We start from the raw sequence: 26,907 nt of genomic DNA on the forward strand, positions 1-26,907 counted from the left end.
TGGAAAAGCCTGCATGTATAACAATATTCTATGCATTATACCACTTTCAACTGTTTAATTATATGATCATCATCTAGCATATTTTAAATGAAAAAATAAAAATTTATCATCAGATTTTGAGCTATAGATTCAGAATTAAAGGAGTAATCTAGAAGAATCCCAGTCCAATACTGACACTATCATCCTTACCCTACTGAAAAAATTCTGATCATGCAAATGGATGACTGTGTTTTATATTGTTTTTATCTTTTATGAGTCAATTCATTTTCATATTTCCCATGAACACATTCAAAACTGAAGAACTAGGAAGTTTATAATCCCAGATCACTGGTGAAGTTGAGGGTAGGACAGCCATCATAGTCTTTGTCAAAGGCTTGCTCATCAGTACATAGGACATTTGAGGGAGAGGTTTAGCATTAGAGGCCAAAACTGCCATAAAATTCTTCTTGTCTTAACCTGGAAGAAGCCATCTTCATGGTATTTTATTTACTCATATTTTATAGCATATCTATTTCTTCATCCACAAATACTTATTGAGCACTTATTGTGTCCCAGGTACCAAAGACATGAAGATGGTTAAGGTAAAATCCATATTACCAAGTTCCTTAGACTGTAGTTGAGAAATAGACATGTTTATAACTCAAGGCAGGAAAGTTCAACAATATTGGATTAAACAGAGTGGGGAGGGAGATTTCTTTTTTCTGTGCCAGATTGTGTTAAATTTTGAACTCTGGATACTGGTTACTTCTTTAATTTCTACAATGTTTTGCCTCAACACTCAGCCTATATATATATGTATATATATATACTTCAGTCTCAAATAATTTAAGTCATGTATATAATGATCAGCTGCATGATTAAATCATCTAAAAGAACCAATGTGAATTAACATTCATTTAACTGAACTCACATTTCTCAAATTCTCAGATTCCCAATCTCATTTCTAACATATCTGTCTAATGGAAGCAGAGATGGAAAACAGGCCATGGAGTTTTCTGACAGGTGACACACATCTCAGTAAAGAGAAGATTCATGTCTCAGCATCTATTCTAAGAGTCTGTCATAATTGGAATAAAGTGCTTGAAAGTAGATAGAGCATCACATCACATACTGGGAATGTCCGCCATCAGAGTCTAGTACTTTGGTGGAACTAAGTAATATTGCTCATATATGAAGGATAGAAAATGAAGCCAGATAATTATTGTGTCATTCTTAGGCTTCCAGCAATGGGTTAGGCTTAATTCTGTTGTAGCAATAAATGTAATGAGATTTAATTATGTATTCTAACTCTGGAATAAAACATTTGTTACATTAATAACAAAATATAATCCTGTATTTTTTTAAAGTTTCTTTCTTATTCTAAAAGGAAAACTTTGTACAAAATTTAGAAAGTAGAAAAACATAAAGAAGAAAATGAAAATCACTTCTCTGAAGTTCCAAAGAGAATCATTGTTAACAATTTGGGATATTTACATTCAATATTTTTCTTTTTAAGTAGAAATACACAGACACACACACCAACACATATACATATGGACATCTATGTATTTTTAAAATAAAACTGGATTCAAATGTACATAGAAAAATAAAATTTCTTTTACTTAACATATTATGAGCGTTTTCCATATTATTAAATATCTTTAAAAATATAATTTAATGGAGATGCATGGCATTCTCTAATATGGTTATACTATGATTTATTGAATGCCCTTGATGCCTTAAATATTTTTTAGGACTCTGAAACAAATGCATTTTAAATATAAATATATTACACATGTATGGACATATTTATAAAATATGTAATTATATTTATAGAATTCATATTATATTACACATTTATGTAATACCTGAATTATTTATTTAAATGATTCCTTATTTAAATTAATCATTACCCTATTGTTGGACACTAGATACTTTATTATTAGAAATAATGCTGTGATAATCGTACTTATATTTTTAAACACATGGGGATCACAGGTCTCAATGTATAAACGTTTGAGACACTTGATGCATCTGTCCAAATTTCTTTCCAGAAAGGGATTCAACTCATACTTTCACCATGAGCTGTATGCAAGAATGCCCATCTCACAGCATTGTACCCATTTTTAATCTTTTCTAATTTTATAAGTGAGACGTTGTGTATGATTTTAAGTTGTGCTTCTTTGATTGATAAAAAGGATGTATTTATCTCAAAACTCGTTTTTCCGCTAATAAAAGTAATATATGCCTCACTCCAAAAACTTCAAAAACACTACAAAGCAGACCCTAGAAATCACCCATAACCTCATCAGTTGGAGATAACTGTTGTTAGCATTTTTGCCTGATGATCAGTTTGAAATGTTTATTGAGTATTTCTGCTGTGTGGGCATGTGTGTGAATTATCTATTCATCGTCTTTGCTGGTTTTTATCTTGAGAAATTATTGTTTTTTAATTGAATTCTAATACCTATTAAAGATTATTAACCCACTGTCTATCATATTTGTTATAAATATTTATCCCAGTTTGTTATTTACTTTCAAAGTGTTATCTTTTGATGCTATGTATAGTCAAATCTATCAAACTTTTTCTTTGACTTCTATATCAATTGTTTTTATGTTTAGAATCTTCTTCCATATTTAAATACTAGTAAACAGCCATGTACATCTTTTACACTTTTTTCATGCTTTAATTTTTCATTTAACTCTTTAATTCATTCAAGTACCTATAGATTTTAATTCTCAATAGCACTTAAAATAGGAATTTCAGTTTCCAATTTGCCTGTCTGTCTTCCCTATTATACTGGAAGTTCCTTGCAGTAAAAAACATTTCTTTTTCAGCTTTGTATTTAAAATCTCTACCAAGAGGTCTGGCATATTATTTTCACTACATAAATACTTGAACAATGTCTATATTAAAACAATGGGACTATCCATGTAATACCCTTACCTTTTAAAGTTCTTTGAGTCTAACACCTGATTTTGTAAATTTTTTTTGGATTTTGCCTGCTTTAGTCCAAAGTCATCACTAGTTACTGTGAACTTGTTCACAAAACCACCATCATCCCCCAAGAGGATGTCATCGCGGCAGAGCTGGTCAGGCAGAGACACTACACACACACAGAGGAGACAGTGATCCATAGGTTTTATGACAAAATAGTTTTCCTAGAAACAGAAGAACACTTTCAATAAGTTATTGTGTTGCTCTAAATATCTAAACATTAAATTTAAATACTGCTCATTATTTGATTTTATTTTCTGAAGTCTCTCATTTTAGATACTCCCACTGTAAAAGGAACTTGAAAAAAACAAAGTTAACTAAGTAGAAGTTAATTAACACTCTGTGAGCTCAACACTGTGCTTTTGAGTGTTTTGTAGGGGAAAAGTGTGAGGTATCTATTTCTGGCTCAATAAATAATGAGATTATCTGATGTATTACTGTGAATATTCCTTTCTTGAATTTGGAAGGCAATATTAACAGGAAGCATAAAAAAGTTCAGGTGTTAAAAGACCCTTGAAATAAAAATGGATGGTAAATAGAAAAATCTAATATCAAAGTCCCAATTAATTTACAAGGAGAAAAATATCCTAACATCTACATTTATCTAGAAATATATTCAGCAAGCATTTATCGAGCTGACTCTACTATGGAACTGGGGTCCCTAAGTTATATAGCCATTGCTTTCCCGGAACTTAGTTTCTATCTAAGAGAGAAGAAAAAGGTATTTAAAAATTTTCAAATTTGTTTTGTTTCCTATAGAAGGAGTGAGACTTGAACATATTTAGAGGTTCATTCAATCATTCAGCAAATATTTATTGAGCACCTACACATGGCAAGAACAAGTCTAGACATGGGGTTATGGTGATGAACAAAAGCTTCTGACTTTGTGGAGCTATTGTCCTAGTGGGGGGAGACAGATGAATAAAATAGATAATTCCAGATAATGGGATGTGCACTTAAAAAAATAATCCAAGTGCTGTGATAAAGAGTGACTTAAGAGCTCACTTTGGGTCCCAGGGTCAGGGAAGGTGATCTTGGATCTGGGACCTGAAATGGTTGAGAGGAAGATTCAGAGGAGATTGAAAGGAAGGATCCTAGGAGAAGAGATTAATATCAAAAAAGATAGAAAGGGAAAAGGTTGTGGAGCCTTGTCCTAGACAAATCAGGAGGGGATGGGGGGTGTCAGATACAAGTGGTGTCAGATATTTTTTCTTTAGAGAGAGGAAGGAAGAAAGGAAGGAAGTAGTATTGTATTCTTAGTTAAAGCTGCAAGTGGAGGGCTGGAATTTGAAAGAGGACAAACCTTATAGACTCAGTATTGTCAAAAACAGGAAGAAGTTCATCTGCTGAAAGGGAAAGGGCTTGAGAAGAATAATGGAATTTTGGAATACTTGCCGGGAATGGGAAAGTAAGTTGGCAAGAATCAGAAAGAGAGTGAGAGATGCCGCTGAATACTCAGATTCTGCAGACCCTGAATTTGTAGTGATGCCATATAGTGTGGCTCTGAGTTTTTCTCTAGCAGAGGTTAGCCACTGCTAAGGAGCAAGGAAGGGCTATAGCATCTATCTGAGATTCAAGTTTTGAAGGATGGAGATTTAAGAGATTATCCATCCAGGGGTAATGTGAGAAGGGAAAGAGAGAAGTTGGGTTACTGAAGAGTGGAAGAAGATGCTTTCAAAGAACTGGAGGCTTCTATGAGATTGAAAAGCAAGAATGAAAACAGGAGATAGTGGGAAGGAAAAGATGTTGTAATCAAACTCTGTGACATGAGATGGTGACACACATAATAAAATACATTAAGCAAACAGCTGCTTTCTTTAGAATCATCTTGGGATCATTAGCTGGCCAATACTGTGGACAAGCATAGGAAGTTTACTTTTTCACTGAGACTGGTATGGCACAGAGGAAGGTTAAATTATTTCTTAATCCTCCATGTCCTTCAAAGTCAGCCTGCTTCCTGAGGGCATTTTTTTAATAATCCCAATGCTTAGGGATCTCACCTCTCCCTGAGCACTTGTTCTTTTTTACTCTATAATTTTCTGTACCACTATATTTATATATTATGTTTGTTCATGAGATTCTTCGACTGAGTTTTGAGTGCGGAGAACATGTTCACTACTTCTATATGTCTGCAGATGCTCAACAAATATTGTAAATTGGTTAAGTGGTAACATCTCACTTACTGAAGGGATTAACACTGACATCTGCCCCATTAGATTTTTTTGCCAGGATTAGGCATCTGATTTTAGTAATTTTCTTGTAAATGAAACTGGACTGAATAGAAAGTCTTTGTACTGAATAACATGAGCATAATCAAAAAGATAATACTTGGATTCAGAGAACAAGGGAAGGAACTAATCATTCTCTCTCAAAAACAAAACAAAAAAATTAAACATACACTAAATCGAAAGAACGTTCCATTTTAATTAAGACTTACAGACTATTAATACTGGACTTGATTATTTTAGTTAAACCCCCTCATTGTATATATGAGGAAACTGACGCTCAATAGAGAAAGTGAGTTGCTCATATCCTACCAGCATGGACAAGACAATCCAATTTCTTTGAGTATTTCTCTTGGCACAGTACCTGGCTGCTCCCTTGAGCTTTATAATCCCAGACAATAATGGTCCTTTCAGTAGTAGCAACAATTCGTTTCATCTGCGACAGGTAATCACATCCTGTAATCCAGGAGGTATCCTGATAGAAAAGCACAGAAATGGAATGTTGTGTTTTGGAGTATATTGTGTTTTATTCTATCACATAATGATGGCTACTAAGGAGTAGATTAGTTACATTAAAAGCCCCATTTTGCCCCCTTAATTGCAGAGGAGCCACACAATGTCTCTTCTTTGATGTCTTCAGAAAAGGCTCTCACCTTTTCCCCTTTCACCCTCACCCTGACTTTCTTAGCACCATCAGCTGGAGAATGACACAGCTAGTCATTGGTGTGACTCCCTGGAAGCACACAGCCACTGGCCAACCAGTCATCTTTGTGCACTGTTCTTTCACATGAGAACACTTCTTCACAGGAACTCAGTGAAATTAGATTTAGGGCACCAATTAAGCATGTTTTCTGGCCCTGTCCTCATGCTTAAAATTTTTACCTGGAAAAGACCTTGGTGGTCATCTGGTCAGTGATCAAGCTGAGGTCAAGGAGTCTGCCTCGTGCCTTTCTAAAGTCGTCAGGTTGGCCTGGCTCGGATCGGTAATATCCCTGACAACACACTACTCCACAAGAACAACGGCTCCCGCTTGTGCGTGTCTCCTGTGCCAGAAACTGCGGCATGTGTTTCAGGCATGCCCTTGAATCTTCTGTAAAACCCATTGGGAATTTTAAGAAAGTTTAAGAAATGGAGGCTCAGGGACTCCTCTGCCTTCCACCCTCAGTGCATTTCAGCACATACAAGCAGGGTGAAAGTCAACCATTGTCCGTCTCTCATAAAGCCACAGTGGGATTCTGAGAGCAAGTCACCCTAGCTTTACAACATCTGCCACAACATTACTGTTCCAATTAGCAATATGGATTAAATAAATTACAAAATTGCACTCAAGGTTTTTATGTTGTTTTCAAGTTTAGAATAAAATGTTTTCAAATAATTTTCACTAGCTATTTCCTTGTTCTCACAATGTGGGTTTTGTCCATTTCTTTTACATTCGTCAATAATGAGCACTTAGAAAAACAGGTGAAGATTTTAAATTGCAGCTTCCAAGGAATAATCAGTTTCCAAGCAATTCTCTGCAAGCACATTAATTTGGAAAACAAGGTCTGTGTCCTCTTTGCTGTTACTCAAGGTTTAGTTTGGATCCTAGTCAATAAAGATAAAACTACAGTCTATGAAAACATCTTATTCTCAGAGCCTATTCAGGCTCCTCATTGAGATTTTGATTGGTTATGGAGGAACCATCATCAATAAGTTTAACTTAATTAGGAATTTCTAAAAAGTACTTACTGTAATATTGGTGCTGGTCTGAACTCTCAACTATAAAAAAAAAGGAAGAGAATAATGAACCCCAGTTGGCACCATAATTAAAGATGAAAATACTGGCTCTAAAGCAACACAGTATCTCCTTGGTTTAATCTCACTTGTCATTTCTACCTTCTGTTAGTCTCCTTGTTCTTTTGGCCTCTGAAAAATCTAGCTCTGTGGAATAATGCTCTGTTTGCTTTGGGCAAGTTTACTCTTCTGTGGCTTGTCTTTAAGCCTGGTCACTATGCTCTTAAACTTTATTAGTTATTTTGTTCCTTCTATTTGTAAACTGCCTCACATTCTTTAGCTATTAAAAGCAACCTTTGATACCAAAAATTGGGACTGCAAAAAAACACTAACGGCTATGGCAAGAATGGTAAATAGGTCAATATGAATATAGACTGATATAGAAAAAAAGCATTTCATTTGAAAGTTATCTCTCAAGTTACTGAGATTTAAGAGCATTTTATCCAGTGGGCTTTCTCTTTTATTCAGTAAGTATATATTGAATGAACATCATATCCTAAGTACTATGCTAGTTGAGAATCATAGATTTATCCAAGCAGAGCTAGTATGCATTACATGAGCAGCCTCTTATACCCTTAAGGCATGCTAATTTCTCCCAAGGACAGGTAGGTGTCTGGAGTATATTAATGATCTTCCCCAAGACTGTTTGTATGCTCAAACCATCTTGGGGAAAGTCTAGAAAATGGCTGCCCAGAAGGATGGATCATGTAGAAAGGAGAAAAAGTAAAGGAGATCACTAAAACTGTTAGTTATAGTGATCACAGAATGTCTTTCATCTGAAGAGTTCAAAAATGCTTTTCCAACCAGGGACTTTTCTCTAGATGGAAAGAATAAAAGGCTTAAAGAAATTCCTCTTCTATTTCTCTATCTCCATCTTTAGTAGAAGTTGCCTGTTTAAAAGTCTCTTATCCGCTCTAAAATTCTCTTATCTGCTCTAAAATTTTCATAATCTTTATAGATACCTTCGGAATTTTTAACACCTAGACTTTTTTGCAGGAATTTTTATTAATGACATTTAAAGTCTACATCACCAAGCCCTCCAGAGAGCACCATGAAAATCCTTAAATGTATTCATTCTACTTCAGAGAAAGCCTACACTGTGGGTATAAGATATTTTGCGTTATTAATAGCTATCTTTCAGCAAATTATTCCTGTGACCTACCCTGCCAAGCTACTTTTCTCGTAGAATGTACCATCCTATTTTTAAGGCATGCAGCATTCAAAATACTATTTATTCCTGGTGTGCCAAATCTTTAAATAGAACAGATGTGAACATTTGCATGTTTGAGAGTATACATGTGTGCACCTATAGCATGTGTGAGTGAGGTGTGTGTGTGAGTATGAGAGAGAGAGAGAGAGAGACAGAGACGCATCTCTGGAAATATGATAATGCCATCTCACTTATTTCACATAATTCTGAGCTATTTCATTATGAAGATCATAATTTTCCTCCTTATTGTTTTTCTTTCAATACCATTTTAGTTCTATTTTTGAGGAAATAAAGGTAAAAAATGAGAAGGGAAATAATGCATCATGAAAAAAAGAGATCAAGGAAGGTTTTTACACCTAAATGAGGCAAATCGATTTTCATTTTCATACTGTTTGTTCATAATTGTAATTGGCAACATTTACTAAGTGTTTACAATGATGTTAAGTGCTTTATGTTGATTAACTCATGTAAACACCACAACTACCTAGGGAGGGATGTTCTCTGGTCTGGATGAGGAGGAACTGGGGCCTGGAGATAAAAAAGTAACATACACCACTGGGAGGAGGGGAAGCCAGTCTCCACACCCACGCTCAGAATCTCGTGCTGCACCTCTGGGTGCAGGCTGCCCTCTCCTCTGACGCAATCTGGCTGCCTGTGATGGAAATCACTGAAAGGCTGAAAATTATTGTTGAAATTTTAATCATATGATGCTTATTTTAAATATATTTTATTTGTACAAAGCTTGCCTCTACTTGGAAATAAACTAACTGGACCAATTTTTTGATGTTTAACAACAAACATTTATTTTCATGGTGAGATATGATATATATATCATCATACATTCCATTAAAATCTCTCATATTTTAAAAATAGAAGTCCAAAACATAAATATAGAAAGAAATGACAATAACAGCAATGCCTTAAAGTGTTTCCAGCATTCATTATCTCATTGACATTCACTACACTCCTCTGAGGGAGAGGGGACTGATCCCATTGTCCTCATTTTACAGATTGAAAAAAAGAGACATGAAAAGATACAAGCTGGCTCATTAAGTTCTCTACTTAACATCTAGGCTGGTAAAACAGAGGAGCTAGAATTTGAGCCTTTTTTTTTAAACTTCAAGTACAAGGTTCTTGTCGGGACCTTTTATTATGTGGTAGTATTATGACAAAATCACTTGGCTTGTGAGTTTTTATGATTTTATCTGAGAAATTATCCAGGATCATCCTTAATTGTGCTGATGCCACATGGTTCAATATGACACCCCGAGGAACAATGCCAAATGCAGTTACCAAAATCTCAAAAACTGCTGTGGCATTCAGCATGCTCCTTGTTTTAGTAATACTTGGTTTTGTTCTTTGGAATAACTCTGAAATACGGCTATGGTTTTTGCTGCATCCGATACATAGGCATGACACATAGACAAAACAAAAGGGAGGAAGGAAGGAGGGGGGAGGAAGGAATCCAAGCTTTCAAATTACCTGGCTATTAAAGACTGTTATCAATCCTTTCTGAGAAGCTGTTATTAGTAAATCCAACTGAGGAATCTTGACAATGCACTTAATCACATCCCGTCTTCTACTACCTGTCGATGGCACAACACTCAATTCAACTCCCAGCGGTAAAGATCCTAAAAGTCACTTGTTAGTTTTACTTTAAAAAAAGAAAAAGGAAACAACCAACTTTTTGCTAGAAAGGCTCTAGTTACTTAAAAATTAAAAGTAGATTAAAACCAAAAATTGAGCAACTATTGCTTTTAATTATCCTTAAAGATATTAATCTGACTTTACAGTGCTTTCCAATTAAACGTGGTGCGTAAATTCCCAGAGAAAATGTAAGATCATACCCCACCCCCCACCTCCATGTGCACATTTCAGAGAATGAGTTTTCCAAATGTCTTTTAGAATCATTTTTATTTTAAGATCATCACATTTCAGAAATTCTTTCTTCAAACTGTCACCATGGGATTTACACAGAATAAAAACCTAATACTATTTCAGGCTTTCCAGTGCAAAAGAATGAAACTACTCTAATAGTGTTATTAAGGCTTTTTTTTTTTTTTTTTAGTTTATGCATTTTGAAAAAAACACTTTCATGTTTCTTTGCCTATGTGCTAAATGATAAAGCCACACATATTGGGCTGCTTCCCAGAATGATTCAAATCAAGTTTTTATAATTGTAAACTCTTAGGAAAAGCAAGTGAACAAATCTCATACTCCACTATTATCCCCTTAATCCATGCATTCTTGACAGAGAGATTATTGCCCTGAACGGGGTACAAATTGGTTCTTGGGGTGAGGGACACGTGAATGAGTTTTAGTCTCTGTGTCAAAAGCTCAGGTATACATACAGTACATAGACAGATACACAGTATATCTGAGGTATTAAAATGTCTGGGGTTGAGGGGGAAAGGAGGTTGAGAGGGGCTTTGGGATGAGATGGGCCTGCAATTAGAAAGAAAGGTCCAAAAGACTCCTTGGAGGAGCCAATAATGAAAAGAAGGCTCAGAATATTACCTTATTCCAAGTCACCATCATCCTCTCTGCTTCAACTCCCTCCCCACTATAGACCATTTTTATCACAGAAGCCAGAACATTTGAAGTGTAACTCAGGTCAGGCCTCTCCGCATTCTGTAGCACTCTTACAGCGTTTTGTCTCACTCCAAAGTCTTTAATGTGGCCACAAGGCCCTGGACATCTGTGCCCACCCCCACTGTTGCCTCTCTAACCTCATCACCTACTACTCCCCACCTACCACTCCACTCCAGCTTGAAGGGTGTGGTTTGCTTTTATATCTCCTTCAGGTCTTCCCCAGCTACCTTATTTAAAATCTCAACACATGTTCCCATCTCCAAAACAACTTCTTCCCCCACTCCTGCTTCATTTTTCCCCACAGCCTGCTTACTTTATTATTTTTTCTATAGCACTTAATTTACTTGTTTGATTTTTTTATTATCTGTCTCTCCCCATTAGAATGTAGATTCTGTGACGTCAGGGATTTATGATTGTTTGTTCACCACTGTGTCCCCAGCACATAGAAAGTTACCTGGCCCACAAAGTAGACCTTAACAAATATTTGTTGAGGGAATAAACAAATTACAGAACCCAACTGCCATCTATAAAGATGCTTTCCAAGTTCTAATTTAGGATGCCAACAACATATCTCCCTTGCTCACTGGCCACTCCTTACTCAGCAATGACAGCAGCAGGTTTAGCTCCCTTGCTTCTGTTCTTTGATAATTGTTCCCATGAAAGAGCCCAGACGTTAGGCTCTGGTGAGGCCTACAGCTGGGTCAAAAACAAGGGTGGTTTTTGTTCACAAAGGACTGAAGTAAGTTCAGAATTTTTTTAAGGAACACCAGAGTTGACCTAGACTATGCCCTTCATCTCAGAATTTGGGATGAAATGCTGGAGGACAGGTGCAGATTCTAAGGTTTGCCTTTCCTCATCCTGGACTTCTTCCTCCCTGGAGGGAAGAAAGGAAAGAAAACCCAAGGTGTCAATAGTGGAGAGGGAAATGAGTTCCTGGGGTCTGGGCTCAAATTTTAAAACAAATGACATATGTAAAACGGAGACCTCTTAAGCTGAGGTAACACTCCTCTGAGATTGGCCCAAATTCACAGTTTTAGAGGAGTAGGATTAAACTTTCATGAGATAATTGAGGGTGAGAGAATGGGAAAGAGTCCTAATAAGTGAAAACTTGGAAATTCAATTTTAAGAATATTTATTTTTAAAAATGTGACCCAGGGCTTCCCTGGTGGTGCAGTGATTAAGCATCCACCTGCCAATGCAGGGGACACAGGTTCGAGCCCTTGTCCAGGAAGACCCCATGTGCCAATGAGCAACTAAGCCCATGCGCCACAACTACTGAGCCTGAGCTCTAGAGCCCATGAGCCACAACTATTGAGCCCATGTGCCACAACTACTGAAGCTTGCACACCTAGAGTCTGTGCTCTGCAACAAGAGAAGCCATTGCAATGAGAAGCCCGTGCACTGCAACGAAGAGTAGTCTCCGCTCTCCGCAACTAGAGAAAGCCCACACACAGCAGTGCAGACCCAACACAACCAATAAATAAATAAAGTTTATAATAAATAAATAAATATAAAAATTTGATCCATTTGGTACTGGAGCATGCATTATTGAGGTAACATTGTAGAGAGCTTTAACTTGAGATCTGAACCTCTTCAGGAAAAGGTGAATTCTCCCCCCTCACAGTCCCTGCTTAGTGTCCTTTAGAGCAATGATAAAATTTCCAACTCAACTGTAAGTTTCTTCTGATATTGCATTCAAAACTCTCACTTCCCTCTCTTGTTATAAAATATTGATCAAGTAAATAAAATGAAAAATGGTTCAATGGAAATGTTATATTCCCAATATTTATTTTTGAGAAAATATTAAAACCCACATTAATTTGTTAGGGAAATTTAAATTATCACCTGAAATTACAACTTGCTGTTTTCTAGAGACGAGGAAAACCAAATTTTCTTCATCCATTTGGGAAGTAAGAGAATCTTCTTCAGAGGAGAAGTATCCAAAGATCTAAAATCCCAAACAACACATATAAATATGTACAATATCTCAGATATGGCTGTAAAGTAAAAGATTTAATGTTGGTTGAATTTGAAGTCAATTTTAACAATCAACACCTTGCTTTAGAAATATCAAAGTGTTCTGATATAAATATCAGAAGACAGTTTAATATATTCAACATACTGCATGCTGATGGTGCATGACTTTTGAGCAGTCATTGATTTTTCTTTCCAATGGATAAACTGATGTACCAGGCTGGTGTCCTTGCTCAGACTGATAGTTCAATTAGAAGCTGACATTTGTTTGGAAATCAAATCAGCCTTCATCAGACAGGGTCTAAGGTGAGAACCCTGATACTGAATTTGGCCACTCTAAATAACTATTCCTACCCATTTTCCATAAATCTTCCGGGACAAGATTTTTCATTCCTTTTTACGGGGAATTTTGGAATTTCACAGTTCCAAATCCTACCCTCCAGATGTTGCATGAAAATTAATTACTATGAAAGACTATCTTGAAGGAAAAAAGTGCTTTTGTTTGTGAATAAACTGTCAGATTATGTAATTCCAAGGAGTTTGAAAAAATTAGATAGCTGTTTTTCAGTTGTCTTATGAAGAAGCAGAAATAAAGTTCTTAGAAGTTAATGACACACTGTATTTCTCATAAACTTGAGACTAGTTGGTGCTTGTTAGTGAATGAGCAGAATGAGCTTCTGAAACTCAAGTGTACGTGTGAACCACTGGGATCCTACTAATGGGTAGTTCTGATCCATAGGCCTGGGAGTGTGCATTTCTAAGAAACTCCCCATGAGGGACCACACTTTCCATATAAAAGACCTAGTGACTAAATGAATCAATTGAAAATAAATCAAAACCAATTATGTAGCAGTTTTCATAACATTTATTTTGATGCAAGATGATGGCTTAGCATTATGTGTTAATATGTCCTTTCATCAGTTGGTTCACAAATGTTACTACATTCTCCTTTACATTTTCCCACATCCAAACCTCACAACACACACCAACTGCCTTAACAATTTCCTACAATTAGATTTCATTCTTTGGGAAGATCAAGATTATCAAAGACTCTCTTGTATTTTCCATTTTTATTCCCACCAGCAAAAGCAGTATTCAATTAAAAGCTTATGTAATTTATCATCTTTTCAGAAATTGCTGCTAATTTTCCATGAGTACAAAACCTCTCCATTTAGCATCTAATTCCCTCAGAAGGATGGAGAAAAGAGAAAGCAGAGAGCTTTCAATAGATCTATGTTGGAGTGGACAGGAAACTTTTGTCCCTGTAATTTTCTCATCATTACTCATTGATGCATTATCTAGTTAATAGACATGCATTGATCTGCACCTTAGCCCTTGTTGGGGCCCAGAGTAGGTCAACCCAAAATGTGCCCAATGGCATAACAATTATTATGAATTAAAGTTACTTAAGAAACCGTCAGCACAAGAGGGGCTCTCTGATCGCCCTGTCTCCTTGAAAGCAGGAAATAAAGCTGCATATGAAAGGTGCACTCCCTTTCACATGTACAGGTACACCTCCCTGCACCTAGACGTAGAAAGGACACCCTTATTGCCAAAGACAGAGAATTAGTGCCAAGAAGGGAGAAGCCTGTATAAACAAACCTTGTTACTTCTTTAATTTACTACCCTGAGCCCAAACTCTGTTTAGATTCTTCACTAATTGGGCACCCCAAACCTAAATTTCTTTGTCTTCTCAATTCCTCACAAATTTATTGTTTCTTTGTCTAAAAAGTACAAAAATCTGCCTGCTTTGGCCACTTCTTAGATCCCATTTCTGTGGGACATTCATGTGCATAAATTAAAATTTGTTTCTTTTTCTCTGTCTTGTATCAATTTCATTGCTAGTCCAGTCACAAGAACTCAAGAGGAGTAGAGGGGAAAATTTCCCCCTCTCCAACATTCTGTATCATTTTTTTTAAATTTTATTGAAATATACTTGATTTACAATGTTGGGTTAATTTCTGTTGTGCAGCAAAGTGACTCCATTATACATATATTTTCTTTTCCATATTCTTTTCCACTCTGGTTTATCACAGAGTATTGAATATAGTTCTCTGTGCTACACAGTAGGACCTTGTTGTTTACTGATCATTCTGTGTCATTTGAACCCACAATATGGCCTTATGGCAAAGAGCACACACTGTGGAATCAGACAGTCCAGTGTTTGAGTTCAGGCTCTCCAACTGATTGGTACTTAAAATTTGGATAAATACGTTTACATCCTTAAGTCTCAATATTCTCATCAGTACAACAGAAGGTAAAACTTCTGAGGGGCTTTTTTTTTAATGCTGTTTAAATGATGTAATGTGTGTAGAGCATTTTGCAGTATGTCTGGAATATAATAATTGTTTTAAAAATCTTAGCTGTAATTATCATTAGAAAGCCTAGATTAAGAAGGTCTCATGGAAGAGAGGAAAAAAAATCATAAATTATATCAAGACGACAACCACTAATGAGAAAATTAGGCTCTCTTTGGAGACTACTTTAAAACTGTCAGTCCACTTGGGGTTGGAACTGTTTCTTCTAAAAGAAAAAGACTAGTCAGATGCAATAAATTGATGTGTGTGGAACCTCACTAGGAAAGATTTATATGACTCCTCAGCCAATCAGAACTAAGAGGGAAATTCAGCACCTTGCCTTTCCTAATTTATCAGGTCCCTGCAGCCTTCACTTCCTTTCTTACTCAGTTTAGAATTGTGGTCTGTCACTTCTATTCCTCATTTCCACAACCCTCCATCCTTTTCTACCACTGCATTGGCCTGGCAAGAGACCCAACTCCTAGGTGATCACAACTGCTTATGTTCCTTGCACCCAAATTACTGTGGCTGTTCAGCCACAGAAAAGTCTCCCAGCTCTGTAGATGGGGCCATCAATCATTCACAAGCTCCAGCCTCCTGGGGCTTCAGTGCCGCCCAGCCATCATCCCATGCTTACCTGCGTGATCTTGTATTACATTGTCCACAGAAGCAATGTCGAACCTTCTCCACTCTTATCAAACATGGGCTCCTTGTCACTCTTAGCAGCTGGCCTCGTTTCCTACTTCAGATGATAGTAGAAGTCTCCAGACAAGATCTTCCTTAGCATTTCTTGCCACCCTACTTAAAAATTAACCTGGTTTTGGATTCATTCTTTCTTCTCTTCTTCCCCTTTAAAGGAAGATGTGTTTCTTTTTTCCTAGACTAATCCCTCCACCTATTCTTTGCACTTCATCCCTTTCATTTTCAGAGCTTGGCTCTTTTTTCCCTCAGTATCTTCTCTCTCTCTTTCTACTGCCTGCCTTTCAGCATGCTGGAATCTCTCACATTTTAAAAACAAAAATACAGCAAGCTTTCCAAAGGCGATTATAATTTAGATCATAGTCAGTCCTTTTCTTGTTTTTCTCTTCTCCAGCTTCCTACTTCAAATATTGTAACCTCCTTCCATTGCTGTTAAGTTTGAATTCCTCTTGCAGCTACATTTTGGTTTTTGCTGGTTGTAACAGCAGACACACTCTTTTTGATCTTTGACAGTTTCCCCTTGTATTAGTTTCCATATAGTGACTTAAAACAACACTCATGTATTAGTTCATAGCTCCACAGGTTAGAAGTCCAACATGGGTCTCACGTTGCAAAATCAAGATGTCAATATAGACATGTTCTTTACTGAAGGCTTGGGGAAGAATCTGCTTCTAAGCTTATTCAGGCAGTTGGCTCAAGGTCCTCATTTCCTTGCTGGCTGTCAGGTGGGGCTGCCCTTACCTCTTAGAGCAGGGATTCCCAACCAGTGGGCGCGGACCAGTATCGGTCCACGACCTGTTAGGAACTGGACCACACAGCAGGAGGTGAGTAGAGGGCAATGGAGCAAAGCTTCATCTGCCTCTCCCCATTGCTCTCCTTTCCTGCTGAACGCTCCAATCCCCCACCCCCCCGCCCCCCACTTTTCCACCCTGTGGAAAAATTGTCTTCCATGAAACTGGTCCCTGGTGCCAAAAAGGTTGGGGACCACTGTTTTAGAAGCCTCTCTTCAGCCCTACTACATGGGCCCTTACATCTCAGCACCAGCAATGGTACTTCAAATTCTCCATATTTAGAATCTTCTGCCTTCTTCTGTTTTAAGCACTTATGTGATTACGTTGGGCCCACCCAGATAATCCAGGACAGTCTCCCTATTTTGTCATCTTAACTGCATCTGCAAAGTCCCTTCACATAGTACCTTAGTTACTTTGATGTTTGACTGGATAACCAGGAGACAGGAATCTTAGGGCAGGTGGCTGGGGTGGGGTACACCTTTAGCATTCTGCCTATTGCAACCTCCTTTTATAAATACAATTCAGTGCAATGCTATTTGTGCAAAATACAACAAAAATACCAACATTAGCAGCCAATTTAACCTCAGATAACAGTGTGAGAAAATCTTCAGATGATAATGTGAAATGACAATGGGAATGAATATTTCTGTGTTAATGTTCTTTTTGCAAGTTCAAAACTGTCCACCAGGCACTTTGCTGCCTGCCCAGACGGCACATCAGCCATGCAATCTGTCATGAAAGTAGTTTACAGTCACATCTACGAAAGGTGCCATCCTGTATGACATTTGCTCTTATGGAAATGATACATTTTGCTATTTTTAAGCTTATAGTGACACAATACTACAATGCTTACCATAAACAATTTCCAAAGAGCATTAAAAACATCAAATTACTAAAATTTATTGAGGAAAAATTTAAGAGATATTATACCAGATAAACTCCTTCCAAAGAGACAGCTAAAGTTATTACATTTTGAAAGGAAATGTTTCAATCAAATAATGTTTTTAAAGAGCAGAAAATATCTCCTTTCTTGTGTTGGGCTATAGCCTCAAGGATCTCAAACTTCTCTTTCAACAGTTTAAATTTCAGTCTAGTAATTGTGACATGTTTAGAGTACTTTATGACTATTAATGATGCACTAGAGTATTAATTTTCTTTTAACTATGTTATTTAAAGTGCTTGCTCCACACATTGTGATCCATCTTTTTAACTACACGTTTTTTTTTCCTGATTACCTAAGGAACACGTGTTCAATGTAGAATATTCGGAGAAAATGAAAAGCAGATAGAGGAACATAATCTATCCTGGAGCATTCTTTTCACATTTTTGAAGTGAGCAGATAGTTTTAGATTTATAGTATTTCTGTTTAAATTCACTTTGGGGGAACACAGTTATAGGTATCCCAGATAGTATTATATGGCTCTTCTTTGAATAACTGGGTGTGCTCCTAGAAGGAACATGTTTATGAATTGCCCACTGGAAACTTAGACTAGCATACTATTGTAGGAAAAGAAGATTGTATCAATACCAGAATCTTCTACTGACTGTCTTTATAAATTTAAGATAATCACATTTCTTTACATATATTTACATCTGATTTCTCTAACTATAAATTAAAGGGGCAGGTCCAGATGATATCTTAGTTGATTTCTAAGGTTTCATTATTTTAGAAACATCAATTTTCCCAAGTATATTTGCATCTAAAACCTAGAAAAAGAAAGTGTACCTTTTTGTGGCATTGCTACAACAAAGAGATTTATAACCACAATCAGGTTTGTATGTTTATGCCTGACTTTAAAAGAATAAACCTTGTTTGTATTACCTGACAAGATTAAGACTGGCTGATAAAAAAACAGGTAATCCATACTGAAATGAAATTAGTCTTCCAGCATTGAATTTCCATTTTGCAAATGACAGATCTGAAACCCAGAAAGGCTAGGTCACATGGCTTGAAATAGAAATGCCTCTTAGGGCTTCCTAGGTGGCGCAGCGGTTAAGAATCCGCCTGCCAATGCAGGGGACACAGGTTAGAGCCCTGCTCCAGGAAGATCCCACATGCTGAGGAGCAAATAAGCCCGTGCGCCACAACTATTGAGCCTGCGCTTTAGAGCCTGTGAGCCACAACTATTGAGCCCATGTGCTGTAACTATTGAAGCCCACGATCCTAGAGGCTATGCTCCGCAACAAGAGAAGCCACGGCAATGAGGAGCCTGCGCACCACAATGAAGAGTAGCCCCCACTCACCACAACTAAAGAAAGCCCTCACACAGCAAAAAAGACCCAACACAGCCAATTAAATAAATAAATAAATAAATAAATAAATAAATAAATAAATTTATAAAAAAAAAAAGAAATGCCTCTTAGGAGCATTGGGCACAGATAGTTTGTGAGAAAAATAATAGAACAATAAAAGAAGAAACTTCCTGCACCAATTTTTCAAAGTTATTCTTCATGTACATACAGTGTGCCAGAGGCTGGTCACAAATTTTTCTAAAACTTGTATATGATTTATAGGAACCCTAGGGATGTAACGGGATAGTATATGTTGAAATTACTGGATAGAGAGGGAGAAAATCTCAACCCCAAGATCAAAACCAATCTTTGTGTGGCTTTAAACAAGTCAGTTAACCTTTCTGTGTTTCATTTTCTTCCTCTTTATTTTCACAATAACATTATCCTCCATAATCATGGGGCTATTGTGAAGATTAAAAGAGAATATGAATGGGAGGTTTCTGAAAAAAAAGTAAGATGATTACGATGTTCTGGCTGAAAAGGGAAAGAGAAGGAGAAAGAGAAAGAATAGATGAGGGAGAGAATGAGGCTTAATTTTCTCATCCACACAATGAAAAGTCTGAATTTAGTTTCTGGTTTTTGTTTTGCAAGAACAAGAAAATGCTTTATTTACAATAACAACGAAAATTTGTAACATAATTTTCTTTCTTCAAAACAGATATCCCTACAAAATATGCAAAGGCCAGATCCTCAGCTGATGTAGAATTCCATGTAAATATGAACTGTGTACTGTCTCATTTGTTGTCATTATGAAACATTTTTAGAGCATTGATTCCCTGAATCTAAGTGTGTAATATAATAGAAACAGACGTATGTAACTTCCTGAAAGGCATAAATTATTTGATATTGACACGAATCATTTGTTATACACTCATTTTTGCATTTTTAGTGGTCTGAAACTATTGCATTAGAAATTCAAGAATATAAACCATTGAAAGAAGGAAAGGAGGGAGGGAGGGAGGGAGAAGGCAAAAAAGGAAGAGAGAAAGAAAGAAGAGAGAAAGGAATAAAACCTCATAAGTTCAGCAAAAAAGAATTCTCTTTGATGTATGAAACTTGTACCCCAGTAACCTCTTTTCATGTCTATCTTGACCTATTTAGTTGTTTTCATATATATTTTGCTTTCATATTTTCTCTTTCAATGTCATAATCAAGTACAAATCTAAGCAAAAATCATACTTTTCATTTCTTGCAAAAAAGAATGTGCTTCAGAAATATACTCCAGAGTAGAATCTTCATGCTAATCTACAGGTGTCCAAGGCTTTGCTAGTGCTCACCAGAAGTTTGTGAGTTTTTCAATTAACATAAGCAACCTAAAATATTTATAAGAATTATCAAAAATACAAGGATGTATTGAAATTCAATTACTGGTGTGCTGGGCTATGTGTTAGTTTGGCTGTATTAATTCCAAAAATCTGTTTTGTTGTAATTCTATTAAATTTTTCTTCCAGTTTTAGAGATATAATTGACACACAGCACTGTATAAATTTAAGGTACACAGCATAATGATTTGACTTACATATATCACAGAATGATTAACAAAATAAATTTAGTAAACATTCATCATCTCATAGACACAAAATTAAAGTAGAAAAAATATTTTTTCCTTGTGATGAGAATTCTTAGGATTCACTCTCTTAACTTTCATATATAATGTACGGCAGTGTGAATTATATTTATTGTGTTGTACATTTCATTCCTGGTACTTATTTATCTTATAACTGAAAGTTGGTACCTTTTGACCACTTTCATCCAATTCTCCCTACCCCAACCCCCACCTCAGCAGACACAAATCTGATATCTTCTTCTATGAGTTTGGTTTGTTTGTTTCTGAAGTATAATTGACCTATAACACTATGTTAGTTCCTGGTGCACTGCATAGTGATTCAATGTTTCTACACATTTCAAAACAATCACCATGATGTCTATTTGTCATCTGTCACCATACAAAGATATGACATAACTATGACTATATTCCCCACGCTGTACTAGTCATACCTGTGGCTCTGGAAGTTTCTACCTCTTAATATCCCTGGTAGTTTCTACCTCTTAATCTCCCTCACCTGTTTCTCACCTCCCCCTACAGCCCTCCCCTCTGGAAACCAGCTGTTTTTTCTCTGTCTCTATGATTCTGTTTTTGTTTAGTTATGTTTGTTTATTTGTTTAGTTTTAAATTTCACATACAATTGAAATTTTACACTATTTGTCCTTCTCTGTCCTGGAACATGTTCCATGTATACTTGGAAATAATGTGTATTCTTATATAAAATAGATACACAATAAGGACCTACTGTATAGCACAGGGAACTATATTAAATATATTGTAATAACCTATAATGGAAAAGAATCCGAAAAGAATATATATATGTGTATATATATATATATATATATATAAAAAACTGAATTTCTTTGCTGTACACCTAAGACATTGTAAATCAACTATACTTCAATTTAAAAAATAAAATAAAATGTTGCAAAAATTTAAGAAAAGAATGCATATTCTGCTGCCTTTGTATGGAATGTTCTACATAGACCTGTTAAGTTTATCAGATCTAATGTGTCATTTAAGACCAATGTTTCCTTATTGACTTTCTGTCTGGATGATCTGTCCATTATTGTAAGTGGGGTGTTAAAGTCTCCTACTATTATTTTATCACTGTCAATTTCTCCCCTTAATCTTTGCTTTATGTATTTAGGTATTCCTATGTTGGGTACATATATATTTACAACTGTCATAACTTCTTGTATTTATCCCCTGATCATTATGTAATGACCTTCTTTGCCTCTTGTTACAGTTTTGTTTGGTCTGATATAAGTATTACTGTGCTGGCTTTCTTTTCATTTCATTTGCATGGAATATTTTTTTCCACCCCCTCACTCCCAGTCTGTGTGTGTCTTTAGATCTGAAGTGAGTCTCTTGTAGGCTGCATATATTGTTCACTGTTTGGGGGCTGTTTTGTGGGGAGTTTTTGTTCCTTTTTTTTTTTAATCTCTTCTCTTGTGATTCGATGACTTCTTTAAACTTATCTTTGAATCACTTTCTTTTTTGTGTGCATGTATCTATTATAGATTTTTGGTTTGTGGTTACCCAAACCACATGAGATTTATATGTAGCAATCTATATCTAGGTAGATAGATATGTCATTATTTTAAGTTATCAGTCTCTTAAATTTGAACAAATTTTAACAACCCTGCATTTTTACTCCCCCCTCCCAAGTTTACTGTTTTGGGCATCTTATTTTACATACTTTTGTTTTGTGTATCCCCTAACTACTTATTGTGTGTACAGATGATTTTACTACTTTTGTCTTTTTTTTTCTTCTCTAATCATCTTTTTCTTTATTGGAGTATAATTGCTTTACAGTATTGCGTTAGTTTCTGCTGTACAACAAAGTGAATCAGCCATATGTATACATATATCCCCATGTCCCCTCCCTCTTGAGCCTCCCTCTCTCCCTCCTTATCCCATCCCTTTAGGTCTTCGCAGAGCATCCAGCTGATCTCCCTGTGCTCTGTAGCAGCTTCCCACTAGCTATCTATTTTACATTTGGTAGTGTATATATGTCAATGCTACTCTCTCACTACGTCCCAGCCTCCCCTTCCCCCCACCCATGTCCTCAAGTCCGTTCTTTATGTCTGCATCTCTGTTCCTGCCGGGCCACTGGGTTCATCAGTACCATTTTTGTAGATTCCATATATATGTGTTAGCATACGGTATTTGTTTTTCTCTTTCTGATTTACTTCACCTCTGTATGACAGACTCTAGGTCCATCTACCTCACTACAAATAGCTCAATTTTGTTCCTTTTTATGGCTGAGTAGATATAACCTTTGTCTTTTAACCTGGCAGTCTCCAACATTTTTGGCACCAGGGACCAGTTTCCTGGAAGACAATTTTTCCACAGTCGGGGCGGGGGCTGGTTCAGGCAGTAATGCGAGCCATGGGGAGCGATGGGAGCAGAAGATGAAGCTTCGCTCTCTGGCCCACTGCTCATCTCCTGCTGTGCAACCTGGTTCCTAACAAGCCACGCACTGGTCCGTGGCCTGGGGTTTGGGGACCCCTGTTTTAACCTTTCTACTACTTTTATAAGTGTTTGATCTGGTACTGTTGCTGCATATTTGCCTTTTCTAATGAGATTTTCTTCCTTTTGTAATTTTCATATTTCTAGCTGTGGGCTTTTTTTCCTACTTAGAGAAGTCCCTTTAATATTCTTTGTAAAGCTGGTTTTGTGGCATTGAACTTTTTTAGCTTTTGCTTGTCTATAAAATTTTTTCTCTCCTTCAAAGCTGAATAATAGCCTTGCTGGGTAGGGTATTCTGGTTTGTAAGTTATTCCCTTTCATCACTTTAAATATGTTGTGTCATTTCCTTCTGGTCTGCAGAGCTCTGCTGAAAAGTCAGCCAATAGCCTCATGGGTGTGTCCTTGTGGGTAAATTGTTGCTTTTCCCTTGCTGCTTTTATTTTTTTATTTTTTATAAATTTATTTATTTCTTTATTGGCTGCATTGGGTCTTTGTTGCTGCACATGGCTTTCTCTAGTTGCAGCGAGCAGAGGCCTACTCCTCATTGTGGTGCACGGGCTTCTCATTGCAATGGCTTCTCTTGTTGCAGAGCACGGGCTCTAGGTGCATGGGCTTCAGTAGTTATGGCATGGGGGCTCAATAGTTGTGGCTCATGGGCTCTAGAGCACAGGCTCAGTAGTTGTGGCTCAGGTACTTAGTTGCTCAGAAGCATGTGGGATCTTCCCAGACCAGGGATTGAACCTGTGTCCCCTGCATTGGCAGGTGCATTCTTTTTTTTTTTTTTTTTTAATACTCAGATATTACAGCTACTCTGAGTGCTTGATTTTTTTTTTAAGAACTTTTATTGAGATACAGTTAACATACAATAAACTGCATATATTTAGAGCGTACAGTTTGGTATCCCAACCTCCCAGTTCACTCCCCACCAATCCTCCCCACTTTCCCCACTTGGTGTCTGTATGTTTATTCTCTACGTCTGTGTCTCTGTTTCGGCAGGCGCATTCTTAACCACTGTGCAACCAAGGAAGTCCCTCCCTTGCTGCTTTTAATATTTTCTCTTTATCTTTAATTTTTGCCATTTTAATTACGGTGTGTCTCGGTGTGGTCCTCTTTGGGTTGATCCTGTTTGGAACTCTCTGTGCTTCCTGGACCTAGATGTCAGTTTCCTTCTCCTGGTTAGGAACATTTTCAGCTATTATGTCTTCAAATATGTTTTCTGCCCTGTTCTCTCTTCTCTTTTTGAGACCCCAATAATGTGAACGTTAGTACATTTGATGTTGTCTCGGAAGTCTCTTAAACTGTTATCATTTAAAAAATTCTTTTTCTTTCACCTTGAGTGATTTTCACTACTCTGTCTTTTACTTTGCTGAACACTCCTCTATATCATCTACTCTACTGTTGATTCTTTTTAGTGTATTTTTAATTTCAATTATTGTGTTTTTCATCTCTATTTTGTTCTTTACATTTTCTAATTCTTTGTTAAACTTCTCACTCTGTTCACCCAATGTTCTCCCAAGTTCTTTGATTATCTTTGTGATCATTACCTTGAACTGTTTATTGGGTATATTATTTCCATTTCACTTAGTTCTTCTCAGGTTTTATCTTGTTCCTTTGTTTGGAACATATTCCTCTTTTGCCTCATTTTGTTCTGTTTTTATTTCTATGTATTTTGTAGGTTGGTTATGTTTCCCAGTCTTGGAGAAGTGGACTTATATAGGAAACATCCTATGGGGACCAAGGGCACATCCCTTCTGGTCATCAGAGTATATCCTCCAGGAGCACCCTCTGTGTGGGTCCTTCTGTTATGACAGGCTGTCTACTGTGGCTGGCTCCCAATCCAGTTGGTTTCCAAGCCCTGCTTTGTTAGAGGCTGCCAGCTGCTGGTGGGTGGCTGGACCCTGTCTGGCTGGCTGCAGGACTTAATGGTCCCAGAGTTGGTATTCACCCACTAGTGGGTGGAGCTGTGGCCTAGGCAGTCCCAGGCTAGGTGTCTGCCCACCAGTGGGTAAGGCTGGTCCCTGGGTCTAGTGCTAGCCCACTGGTTGACAGAGCTGGGTTCTGGGGTCTCTGGCTGAGAGGCCTGGGGGTCCTAGAGATTGTGTTTACCCACTGGTGGGTGAGGCTGGGTCCTATGGCTGGCTGTGGGGTCCCAGGGGTCCTGAGGCAAGTGCTATGCAATTGGTGGATGAGGCTACGTCTTGGGCCCTCTGGTGGAGGGGCTGAGTCCTGGGGCAGCGGACATCTCAGGGGGTCTTATGGCAGCTGGCCTGCTGGTAGGTGGGGTTGGGTCCCTTCCCAGCTAGCCGCTTAGCCTGGGGCATCCCAGGACTTGTTGCCAACAGGCTGGTGGACAGGACAGGTCCTGGCACTAATAAACTAGAGGGAGGATTACAAAATGGTACTTGTTAGCACTACTGTCTCCATTTTGGTATGAGCTCCCAAAACTGTCTGCGGTCCATGTCTATATCCCCTCAGTGAGTCCCAATTGCATCCTGACTCTCCGGGAGGCTCTCCAAGATCTGTAAGTGGGTTTGACCCATGCTCCTTTCAAATTATTGCTTCTGGCCAGGGTCCCATAGTGTGTGTGATTTTATGTGTGCCCTTTACGAGTGGAGTCTTTATTTCTCATAGTCCTCTGGCCCTCTTGAAAGTAAGCCCCACTGACCTTCAAAGGCAAATATTCTGGGGACTCATCTTCCTGGTTCAGGACCTCTGAGTGGGGTTTGTACCCCTTGCTCCTTGGGGAGAACCCCTGCAATTATGATTATTCACCCATTTGTGAGTCACCTGCCCAAGGGTATGGGTCCTGACTATCCCATGACTCTGCTTCTCCTATCCATCTTGTGGTTTCGTCTTTATACCTTTAGTTGTAGAAGATTTTTTCTGCTAGTCTTCAGAAAAAGACTCATCGATCTCTGCTCTTTAAATAGTTGTAATTTTTGTGTGCACGCAGAATGAGGTAAGCTCAGAATCTTCCTACTCTGCCATTTTGGCCAATCCCTGGGGAATTCTATTAAACCTATAAGTTAATGTGTGGGCAATTTTGTTTTTTACAAATTGAGTCTCTTAATTATTTTCCAGATCTTCTCTTATTACTTCAATAAAGTGTCATAGCCTTATACATTCCTTAATAGACATCCCATAATATTTTCTATTTGTTTATTTTGCAAATGGAATCTTTCTTTCCTGTTAGCTTTATGTGTGCATGTGTTGTAAGAGTTACTAGTGACGTTTTTGAAAGTTAATGATTCTTGTATGTTTATCTTCATCGAGTTTTCTTAAACCCTCATCTTAGTTCTAATAGTTAGCAATGTGATTCTCTTGAACATACTTGGTAGACATCATACACAAATAATGACAATTTTGTATTTTTAATAGGTTATTACATATCACTTTTTTTCATTACTTACAACCTCCAATAAAAAGTTGAAGACTGGTGGTGATGCTAGGCATCCTTTTCTTGTCGCTGACTTTAATGGGAATGTTTCTAGTATTTCACTATTAAATATGATCCTTGATTAAATACATTCCTAGCAAGTCTCTATGGTGAACACATCCTAATGTGACTCCTCACCACATACATACAAGTCACACCTTTGCATCATCTCCATCCCTTGAGTGTGCATAGAACCTGTGACTTACTTCTAACCAAAAGAATAGGGCAAATGAAATGGGCTATTTCTTTCATAGTTATATTAAGTTAAGAGTGTCTCCATGGACTATGGAGATAGAGATTCTCCTGCCAGCATTGAAGAAGTAAAGTTGTGAACTGCCTATGTAGAGGGCTATGTGGCAGAGAACTACAGACAGCCTCTAGGACATGAGGGCAGCTTCCAGTCTCCAGCTTCCAGCCAATAAAGAGATGAGTCCCTCAGTCATACAAAAACAAGTTGCTGAATTCTGCCAACTATCTGAATGAGCTTAGAAACAGATTTTCCTCTAGTTAAGCCTCCAAATGAGAATACATTGATTGCAGCCTTGTGAGACCCTGAGAAGAGGACCCAGTTAAGATGTGCCAAGACTCCTAATCTATGGAAATTGTGAGATAAAATGTGT

At 37.3% G+C, this 26,907-nt stretch overlaps 1 protein-coding gene across 2 annotated transcripts in view; it reads right to left on the reverse strand.

Annotated features, from left to right (window-relative positions):
- WDR64 (WD repeat domain 64) overlaps positions 1 to 26,907 on the reverse strand; it is a 153,518-nt gene that overhangs the window by 114,775 nt on the left and 11,836 nt on the right. Inside the window, exons 3-7 of one of the 2 annotated variants that reach the window (XM_057728228.1) lie at positions 12,623 to 12,725; positions 9,668 to 9,771; positions 6,931 to 6,960; positions 5,567 to 5,677; positions 2,927 to 3,141 (exon numbers count right to left, since the gene is read on the reverse strand). In XM_057728228.1, the coding sequence (XP_057584211.1) occupies positions 2,927 to 3,141; positions 5,567 to 5,677; positions 6,931 to 6,960; positions 9,668 to 9,771; positions 12,623 to 12,725 (563 nt within the window). The remainder of the gene's footprint in view (positions 1 to 2,926; positions 3,142 to 5,566; positions 5,678 to 6,930; positions 6,961 to 9,667; positions 9,772 to 12,622; positions 12,726 to 26,907) is intronic. The other variant, XM_057728227.1, reaches the window with a different exon arrangement.

Source organism: Hippopotamus amphibius, chromosome 3 (genome assembly GCF_030028045.1).
Source record: "Hippopotamus amphibius kiboko isolate mHipAmp2 chromosome 3, mHipAmp2.hap2, whole genome shotgun sequence".
Classification (NCBI taxonomy): domain Eukaryota; kingdom Metazoa; phylum Chordata; class Mammalia; order Artiodactyla; family Hippopotamidae; genus Hippopotamus; species Hippopotamus amphibius.